The 10,677-nt window shown below is 34.8% G+C and overlaps 1 protein-coding gene across 5 annotated transcripts in view; it reads left to right on the top strand.

Moving 5' to 3' along the window:
* The window catches only part of LOC21403108 (casein kinase 1-like protein HD16), a 4,301-nt gene extending 1,221 nt beyond the window's left edge, over positions 1-3,080 (top strand). The window contains exons 1-3 of one of the 5 annotated variants that reach the window (XM_010105646.2): positions 1-60; positions 411-804; positions 1,976-3,080. In XM_010105646.2, the coding sequence (XP_010103948.2) occupies positions 59-60; positions 411-804; positions 1,976-2,794 (1,215 nt within the window). In that variant the 5' untranslated portion in view covers positions 1-58 and the 3' untranslated portion in view covers positions 2,795-3,080. Of the gene's footprint in view, positions 65-166; positions 805-1,972 lie in introns of all 5 variants that reach the window. The other 4 variants (XM_024170475.1, XM_024170476.1, XM_024170477.1 and 1 more) reach the window with 4 other exon arrangements.
* Positions 3,081-10,677: the final 7,597 nt, after the last annotated feature.

Raw genomic sequence — 10,677 nt, 5'->3', positions numbered from 1 at the left:
CGCTCTTCAATTGCACATATAGTGGAAGCTGCAAAACAAAGAATCTCGTATAGTGGCCATGTTGGTACTCGAGTTTAATTCGTTATGAGAAGTTTTGAGTTTTATTGTTATTATTATTTAACTTCAAGGAAATTTCTATGGTAGGAACTGCCTTTCTTCACTATAGGTATATATAAGAACTGCTATTTTAACGGCCTGGTTGATTTATGAGTGTGTGCGCTAAAAATTGGCAATACACGATATAAAGCTGCTCCTATTTATAGAACAAACCATTGAGAAGTAAATCCAACGGTGAAAACAGCAGTACCTGAGTAGTGGAAAAAGTACAATTCCTACCGTAGAGGTTTTAATGACATCTAATGCTATTGTATGAGCATTTTGTAATCGAATCGAGACCAACGAATATCCAGGACACAAGGTAATGTGGTGAAGACATTGCATGCATGTGTTTTGGCCCTCATTGGCGCTTCAGCTACGTTCCTTCAACTGAAGCAGCAGTCTCCATTTCAGACAGACTACAAGACCATGGTGGCCTTTCTGATTGCTGTCTGTATCTACGTCGTGACCGGACTAGCGAGCACCAAGTTCAATGGTTTTGCCGAAGAGGTGACCACAAAAGTCAGCCTTTTGTCAGGGCTGCTTTCTCCCCTGTTGCTGTTTCTCATCATGGTTCCGGCTTTGGGGTGGGTCTGCTTGGTTTTGTGGGCGCTTTTGGTTGTCATAATCGCTTATAAAAAGGTATCTAGTCGACATCTTAAACCGTCACAGCAAGACAGTCAGTCTCAGGATCATGTCGCGATTCAGGTAAATTTTCTTACATAAAAAGCATAATTATACTTAACAATAAAACACTTGGAAAAACCCACATACGGCGAAGACTTTTTGTTGCCGTTGGAAAAAGTAGAAGTCCTACTCCTATTAATATAGGAACAGGAAGTGAGATGAAAGTTATAATCCAGAAATATTGATATATATATTCCATAAAAATAAATAAAAAAGTCTTTTTATTTTTATCTTAATTAATTGGTTCTGATTTACCGGCTCTTATTTCTTTTGAAATGAAAGTGAAATGAAAGGGGTCAAGACACATGTTCTTCCTAATCTCTTTGTATCGAACTTGTGTATAGCGGCCCGATCCTCTTTGTTTGTGGGCATGTTTCTCGCTTTCTTATTTCTTGTCTCTTCTAAGTTGTTTGATTACCTAGTTAAGAGCCACTAGTTTGGAACAGAAAAACACTATAGCTTAGCCAATTAGGAATAGCTGGACGAAAATCGAAATAAAGAAGAACTTGACTAAGTAGTCTGAACTGTACTGAACAAATTATTTGTTAAATACCCAAATGTCCATTAACAAAATCGAAATCAACTTTTTTGTAATGTATCATTTTCAAAAGTATATATATGTGTATCCTGTCGTGTAAAATACGAACATATTGCTTCTCTCTCTCTCTAGACTTGTATATATTCTTTTTTACACACACACACACACACACAGATATATATATGTAGATTGTTGTTCTATTTAATAAGGATAAATTTTATACATTTTACGAATTTCACCTGAATTATGTCAGTTTTGTCAATATGCCCTCAAACTTTGAAACATATCGTGCCCCTTCTCTGTATCACTTCTCCAGGTTTAGGTCTTGAAGGCTTGAACTTTGGAAACATATTTTTTTGGATGGAATTGTGAGCTGTCACTTAGTTAAAAGTTAGGTATAATATTGAAGGGTTAATAAATGCCCTTTGCTCCAAATAAATTAGTCTGGTGCTGAACTTCAAATATATTCTCTTCTTGAAGTAGTTGATGAGAAGCAAGAAAATGGGGCGTAACAAGCACGTTTCAAAGTTCAGCGGATATGTTGACACAAATGACATTCTTCAAGGAGATTTCATAAAACATAGTCGTGTTCATTTTCAATAAATATTAATTCCCAGTAATACATCTAATACTTTATTAATTGTTGTCAAGAAGACGTCTCCTGATAGACAAGAGATGGAACGATTGACGATGGAAGAGGAAAACAATGAGGAGCAACCACAAAAGAGGATTTCCATGGGATCACCTGCAACAAAATGGATTAGTGTTTTCGATCCCAGTGATAAGGTTACCAAGCAAAGATATCACTTCAATGTTGAAGACTCGAGGCTGTCCCCGAAGATCGAGAAGGGAAAAGAAGACGGGTTATTTATAAGCAGTGTTGCTTCTTGTTCCAATCTTTGGGCTCTAATCATGGATGACGGTACTGGTTTCTCAGATCAAGTTTATGATGTCTCTCCATTTTTTCTTCATGAAGAATGGATCAAGAAACAATGGGCGAAGGATTTTTATATAACCGCGATAGCTGGAGCCGAGGATGGAAGTTCATTAGTTGTAATGTCGAAAGGGACTAAGTCTTTTTACCAGATATATAAAGTGAATGATTCATTTCCATTTAAGTGGATTAAGGAAAAATGGGAACAGGGATATTTTGTCACTGCCATGGCCACTTCAGGAAGTAGATGGGCAATTGTTGTGTCGAAAGGCGCAGGCTTTTCGGAACAGTTTGTCGAAGTTGATTCTAAGTATCCAAGTGAGCTTATTCGTGAAAGGTGGAAAAGTGGCTGCTTCATCACTGCTGCGGCGGCAACTGTGGACCAGGCTGCTTTTGTTCTTAGTGTGCCGAGGTTAGAACCAGCTAATCATGAACAGGAGACATATAGAACTTCTGGTTTTCCTGCTAAAAAAATTGAGGAGAATTGGGAGAGGAATTATTATGTTACCTCCATTTGCTATGGCCGAACGGATTCGTAAGCAGCCAAAAATTAAGTTTCCCTTTTTGCGAATGTAAGATCTTTTTGAGGAGAATTGGGAGAGGAATTATGTTGTTTTTTCCTTCGTGGATTTGTTAGGATTGAATTATTTTAAAACAAACATTTTATGCAACACCCCTAAGTTTAACAATTTCTTATAGGGAATGTTATCATATGAAACTCCCACTTTGAAATAATAACACGAGTTTTTTCCTTGATATATTTTTCCCCCTAAAAAGAAGCGGTTTTATAAAGTTCATTTACTGGAGCTATAAACGGTTCTTCAGAAAGAGGCAATAAAACCACAATATTTAATAAAAGAATTATCTTTAATGACTGTTGGGATGCCATAGATTCGGCAAGTATGACGTGTCAGGATAGCGTGCGTTACACGTAGTCTCTGGTTGGTTGGTGAAGCATGATATGCCCGGAGGTGTTGCGGATGAGACAATGGCTCCATGACCTTCCTTCGTTGCAAATTGGCAAGAAACATCAAACATCTGCAGAAGTACTCACCACAACATAGCCAGTATTTTATCCTTACTATAATAACAATGATTCGTGGCTTCATCATTTGGCATTAAGCCTTTGTTTATGCGATCTGCGCAGGAACGGAAGAATGGGAGAAAGAACTTAAAGCCAAGGAAGCTGAGCTTGTAAAGAGAAAATTCACTGCTTAATAATCCTACATCTTTTAATGTGGAAAGAAGTTTAGAGTTAAAAAGCCATTTGCCCATCAGTACTTCCTTTACTAACCATTGGTCTTTTTTTCTCCTAATTGTCTTTAACATATCAGATTGTGAAAGTTTTTGAATGTTATTCCCTGCATAAGTTCGCAAACATTGTCCTTTATTTAATTATTAATTCATACTGATTAGAATAATAGTAATCAATTACTAACTATTAGTTATTTAATACATTAATTAAGTAAACTCACTATATTTACGAATATAGTATATATCCTCCTAAAAAATTGTAATACTCTAATTTATTGTTAGTATATTACTATATTATTAATATATATAACTAATATACTTTCTTATTTACAAATAAATTATTAGTAAATGCTTTCTAACAGGTCCTTACTGTGTGTAGGCACTGAGTTATCATGTCAGTCTATCATTATGCAATGCTATAATTGATGTGTCAATTGTAAATTTAACATTTGAATACAAAAAACATTCTCCAATGCAATGCTCTTTATTGTGCCAAATATATAATTTGTGGTAAATTTCCCACCAAGTATAACATATAACAAATTTAGTATTTGATTTCTATTGGTTAAAATGTTTACTTTTTCATATAATCAATGCAAGTTTTGCATTTTCTAACTATATTAAATATGAAAGTTTTTTTTACAACTTTCAAAGCTTAATAATTATGAAAAAAAATAAATTTAGCATCTCAAATAGCATTATGTATTGGAGTAAAAATGAAAATAACGTACCATATCACACTTTTTGATGGTAAATATACAATTGACATTAGCATTTGCATTGGAGATGGTCTTAGTGAGGTCCAGGAGAGAAAAAGCTACATACGTAGGGCCCGTTTAATTCGCTGATTCGAGTTAAGATGTGACTTTATGTGAGAACTTTTTACAGTAGCAAAAAAGTTAGATGTGACTGTTACTGTAGCAAAATTAGAATTCTAAACTCGAATCGGTAAAATAAACGGGGCTGTAATATTGTACATCCCTATGATTTTCCCAAAGAACCCATTGGTTAAAAACTAGAAGGAAATAACATAATAAACAAGAAATTATAGCAGACCCAAAGTGAAGTTATAGCATATAGGCAATTTCTTAAAAATATTTCTAGTAAATAATACATATTAAAATATTATTTAATAGTAAATAGTATAATCACAGTAAATTTACCGTAAATATAAAGTTGCAGACCTATATTTGCAGACAAATGCTATCTGTCACGAAAATATTATTTATTAGTAAAAACTATAATCAGAGTAAATTTACCATAAATATAAAATTGCAGACCTATATTTGCAGACAAATGCTATCTGTCACAAAAATTTGCAAAGTCTCTTCACTGTCACATGTCGTTTGTTTTGGGGGGGTGGTGTGGTGGGGTATGCAAAAATTTCTAGTGAAAAGAGGGGTAAAAGGTCTAATGACATAGTAGAAGAGAGACTAACAAACGCCAATTAACTAAAATTTTAGGACCTGAATGCCAAACTTTTCAAAACAGAAATCCGAGCGTCGGCACAGTGAAAAAGTTAGTGAACCTGTGGCGTAAATTTCTCCCAAAAAAATAAGAGCACGAAGACGGGTCTGATAAATGAATCCTACGTTGCGAGACTCACATTTTATAGGTTGTGATGCTTCACATCATCAATACTTTATAGCATTGTTTTAATGTAAGTAGGCTCTTTTTCATTATTTTTATTTATTTATTTATTTATTTATTTTGCATGGGAAACATGATAGGAGTCAAACATGTCGCTAGATGTTAAATGGTCTTTATCTCTATTTTTTTTAATGTTTTTTTATTTGATATATATACCAAGTTGTCTGTTCTTCACATAGATTATTTTAGGTTGGCAAACGAACAAGAAAAAAAAATAAGACAAGTGACCATGATATTTCTAGTTTAAAAAGTCACTTTCACAACTTTAGCTAAAAAATAAAAAGATCCCTCTTCCACCGCCGCGTCGAGGCCTTCTTGATGGCCGCCGGGCAGAGGTCAAAGCGGTTTGGACAACTCTTCTCTCTCTTTGCTGTCACACACATACATACATGAAAGAAAATGAGAATCTTTCCCACGCGTGAGATTCAAATAGATCTCATTATATGTGAGTAGCGGGAATACATTCCACACGATCTATAGGAGTATTCATATATTTAATTTTCTTACGTTTGCAAAGAAGTGCAAAAACATGATAATAAAGTTTTTCTGACGGTTGCAAAGACAAAAAGACAAAAATCAGAAGCATTTGACAATGATTGGTTTTATAGTTTACTGTCAATCAACTCGTTTCAGCTGCCAGTACAGCCATAAAAGAACAAGAGCCTCTTTTGTTCCATATTCTTTTCCTTCCAAGTACCGTTGACCTTGCGAGCAGTACAGAGGTATTTTCATGGCTTCAGCTTCTTTCTCATTTTCGTTATCTGCTTCTTTAAGTTGTTGATGCTTTTACAAGATTAGTATTTGACCTCCTCCAGTTGTTTGAAGATCTCTTGTTTCTCACTAACTGGTTACTATGTTGGTTACTATATTGGAACTTGGAATTTTTTTTAAAATATAATCTCTACTTGTGTCTAAATTGGCCGTGAATGTTTCTATTGATTTCAATTCTCTTCAAGTTCTACTCCTTTTCTATTGGAACATTTTTTTTAATGATGTTGGAATCAAAATTGGAATTCTTCTAAAATTGTATTAGTCTCACTCTATTCTACCCTGTTTTGGATTTCAAATGATTTTGTGTTTCATTCATACTAGCTAATCACTCAATCACATCATTACTCATTCAATCACATCAATTCAACAAAATAAAAAATAATCAACAAACAAAAAGTACTAAATCTTGATTGGTTCATATCCGCAAATGTCTTTGCGGTTTAGTAATTGGTTTTGCTTAAATCTTGATTTGGGAATTATTGGGGATGCTCTAAGCTTTGATTGATACGTTTTTGGGTCTTCGCTAATTAATTATGAACTTTTTGTTGATGACTCCTAGTAATGTAACTATTTTGAGTATCATACACGTTAATAATTATAGTGAATATCGTTATTTTTTGATATGTCATTCTAATAACCAGAATTTTGCCTATTATAAAAAGAAGGGTTAATACCACAAATGATACTTAAAGTTTACTCTCAATCACACTTTAGTCTTTTACTTTTAAAACGTTCCACAGTTGGTCCCAAAGGTTTCATTTCATTTCAGTTTTAGTACTTATGTTAACTAGGTGTTAAATATTTAACAGAATGAGTAAAAATGGTGGATCAAAAGTGGAAACATGTAAATTTTAGGGACTAAAATAATATAAAAAATAAAAATTAATTTCCATACAGTCCCTAACTTTTAATTGTTTCGAATTTGGATCCCTAATTTGTGGGATTAACCCAAAGAATTATTGCACTGATACAGCTACTATAAGTTCACGATCTCTCTCTCTTTCTGATGTAACAGTGAGATTTGGGTGGTGATATTCCTCTGTGGCGACAATTACTCTTCCATTATAAACAAAGTGAGCCGTAAAACAAAGAATCTCAGTTGATGGCAATGTTGGTATTAGTATTTAATTTGTTAAGAAAACTTATGATTTTTTTTTCAGTTAATTTATTTAACTTCTAACGCCTCTTGTATTGAATTAGTCATCATTTTATAATCCTGCAGAGATCTTACACAACCTGCTGTGGTAATACCATTGCACGCTGTTATTTTGTCCCTCATCGGGTCTTTACCGGCGGTCATTGCGCTGAAGCAAGAAAATCCATTCAAGACAGACTACGTCACCATGGTGGTCTTTCTGTTTGATGTTTGTATCTATGCGACGACCATACCACTGAGCATCAAGCTTGAGGGTTTCGCGCAAAATGTTGCCATTTGTATCAGCCTCTTGTCCGGGTATCTTGCTTCTTTTTTGCTGATTCTCATCATGGTTCCGGCTGTGGGGTGGGTCTTTTTGGCTTTGTTGGTTCTTGTAGCTTTATTTATCGCTTATAAATTGCTACATAGCCTATGGCATCCTGAATCGCCGCAACAAAACAATCTATCTACGGATCATATCGGCATTCAGGTAAAATCTGCTTACATATGTTTTTCTGATGTAGCAGATGCTTAATTAGAGAAAAGCAAAACAATAAAATAAAAGGGTAAATCAGTTAACCAATTGATTCACATAGAATACAAAGGGAATCTGCTTTAAAAACGGTACGTTGATATATCAAAAATTGGAAGAAGTAGAGAAAAAACTGGAAATTTCATTCAACTCAATTGATTTTCATTACAAGAGGGCATCTAGATATATAGGTAATAATAGAAACTGAAAACTAGCATATTCTATAATAAAAAATAATAAAATATGAAATTTTTTAAAAAGAAAATATTTTAAACCGGAAACAAGAATTGACACTACCATAAGGAAATAAAAAACACAGTCGGAGCTAGAATCCGAATTTTCTAGGTAAAAGTGGAAATTTCTAAAAATGGTAAAAACACACTTTTAAGGGCCTAAATGAAAGAATTTATCAGAAAAACGTTGAACGTCGTGACGAAGTAACAAGTTTTGTCCGTTGGGCCGTTTCCACTCAAAAAACACGTATTTTTGTCCAAATCTGACATTGCTAAAATTAAGAACCCATGAAACCAGAAATTTTCCTTATTGAACTTTGGGTCGATGTTCCCAATCCGTCCCTGATGCGCCATAAATGTTATATCCCTCTGCACCACATCATTTTCCCTGCTATCTTTTGAGCTCATTCTGTTTGTTTTTGCACTTTTAATTTCTCGCTTTTTTTGTTTCTTGTTTCTTTATTGAGCTGTTAAATTGCCTAGCTGAGATCCACTAGGTTTTGAGCAGAAAACGATTATAGCTCACCCAATTAAGAATAGTTGATTAATGTGGTGTGAACTATACTGAACAAGTTGATTGTTAATGACCCAAATGTCCGTTCCTGTTTTGTCTGTTTCAAAAGTATATACATGTGCATCGTATAGTGTATACTACGAACATATATTTGCTTCTCTCTCTTAATTAAGACTTGTATAAATTCTTTTTTTACATATATATGAATATAATGTGGAAATATAAGTTGTGTGATGAGTTTGAATAACTATCGGCCGGTCATTCCCATCAATTAATGCATCTAATACGTATTGTACTGTTATCTGTTGCCCAGATGTCGTCTTTGGATGATGGACAAAGGGCAAGGCCCACAAGGAAATGGATTAGCCTTGTTAATCCCCGTGATCCTAAAATGAATCAAACATGCGATTACGATGTTAAAGACAGAACGAGACTCTTCCAAATGATTGCGAGGTGTAAAGCAGAAGGGTTTCTTATCCACAGTGTCGAATCTGGTTCCAACATCTGGGATTTGATCATGGATGATGCAACTGGTTTCTCAGAGCAAGTTTATAAGTTCTCTCCACATTTTCTTCCCGACAACTGGATTGAAGAACAGTGGGAGAATGGTTTTTATATCACCGCAATCGCCGGGGACGACGATGGAAGTTCATTAGTTGTAATGTCTAGAGGGACCCGGTTTCATGACAAGCAGGTATATAAAGTGTGTGAGTCAATTCCATACAAATGGATGGAGAGGAAATGGAAAGAGGGATATTCTGTTACTGCCAGGGCCTCTGCGGGAAAGAAGTGGGCAATTGTCATGTCTAAAGGCGCAGGCTTCTCTAAACTGCAGGTTGTTGAATTTGATTCTAACTATCCAAGTAAGCGTATTCACGAAAGGTGGGACAGTGGCTACGACACCACCGCAATGGCGGATACCGCCGACCAGTTTGCTTTTGCTCGTAGAGAGCCAAGTACGATGATAATCAGGCCGAGATAGTTTGCAGTTTTGATTTTGCGACCATACGTGCGGACAATAAACGGTAGAAGGATCTTTATGTCACCTCCATTTGCTATGGCCTAATTACGGCCTAGTGAGCGGAGGGAATTTGCAAATAAGATCCCCACCGCTATGTTCAGCACATCTTCTTTTTTTTTTTTTGATCTGATGATCAGCACATCTTCAGTGTTTTGAGAATGGTCACTTTAGTGTTTTTCTTTTGTTTCATTTGTTTTCTTGAACTTTTATGACTATGGTGTGCCTGTAAAAGGTCTGTTAGGATTGTTAATATTGTATATATGCTATTTTAAAACAATTTGTATATGATATTTTCTGTAATATTACCGTCGAGTTTAATAATTAATTAAACTAAAATAATAATAATGAGGAATTCTTTCGCTGACTGTTTTTTTTAACACACTTTAATAAAGTTCATTAGTTATTGACCCCGTATGGTTCTTAAGAAATACACAATAAAGCCAATATTTTTAAAGGGAGTAAAACTATAATATTGAATAAAAAGAAAGCTTAATAATTACTGTTGGGAATCCCATAGAATCAGCAAGTATGACATGTTGGGCTAGCTGACGTGGTAGCCTCCGGTTGGTTGGTTGGTGGTGTTTCGGACATTTAAAACTTCTGGTTTTCCTGCTAAACAAATTCATGAGTTTTGGGAGAACTATTTTTATGTTTTCTCCATGTGCTATTGCCGAACAGATTCGTGAGCGGCCGAATCAAGTTTTTCTTGCAAATATAAGATCTTCCTGGAAGGTCACTATAGAGTTATTTTATTTTATTTTAAAATATGTTTGTCGTGTGTGATGTATCTGTTGGGATTGTATTATTTTAAACAATCATTTTATATTACACTCCAAAGTTCAATAATTCATTTTAGAATATGTTATCATTAACCTTTCTCTTAAGTTGAAATAATCATGAGTCGCTTGAAGATGAAGTTGCTACCTTAATAAAGAAAAGAGATGAATTAAAAAAGGCTGCAACGAATTATGAAATTTTGGACACAAAGCATCAGAAAAAGCTTGTTGAGACTAGACTCGAGTTGGAGCAGACTCAAAAGAATTTAAAGATGCTTAACTCGGGTGCGGCAAAATTAGATCACCGGCAAAATTGAGTAGTGATCATTCAAGTCTCGGCTACAAGGGTCAAGAAACTTCTGGGAAGACTAGTTTTGGGAAGAGAACCACCAGTACAACAATGCAACTGATTTGGAAAACTCAGGTATGACAAGGTAAGTAGTCTGTTGCAAAGCTTGTTGCAATAAGACAAGCAACATACAACTTTATTCCTATTTGTCATTATTGCAATATGCCGGGATATGTTAGGTGAGACG

Source organism: Morus notabilis, unplaced genomic scaffold, assembly GCF_000414095.1.
Source record: "Morus notabilis unplaced genomic scaffold, ASM41409v2 Scaffold1333, whole genome shotgun sequence".
Classification (NCBI taxonomy): Eukaryota; Viridiplantae; Streptophyta; class Magnoliopsida; order Rosales; family Moraceae; genus Morus; species Morus notabilis.
This window is presented reverse-complemented; position numbering and strand designations above follow the sequence as displayed.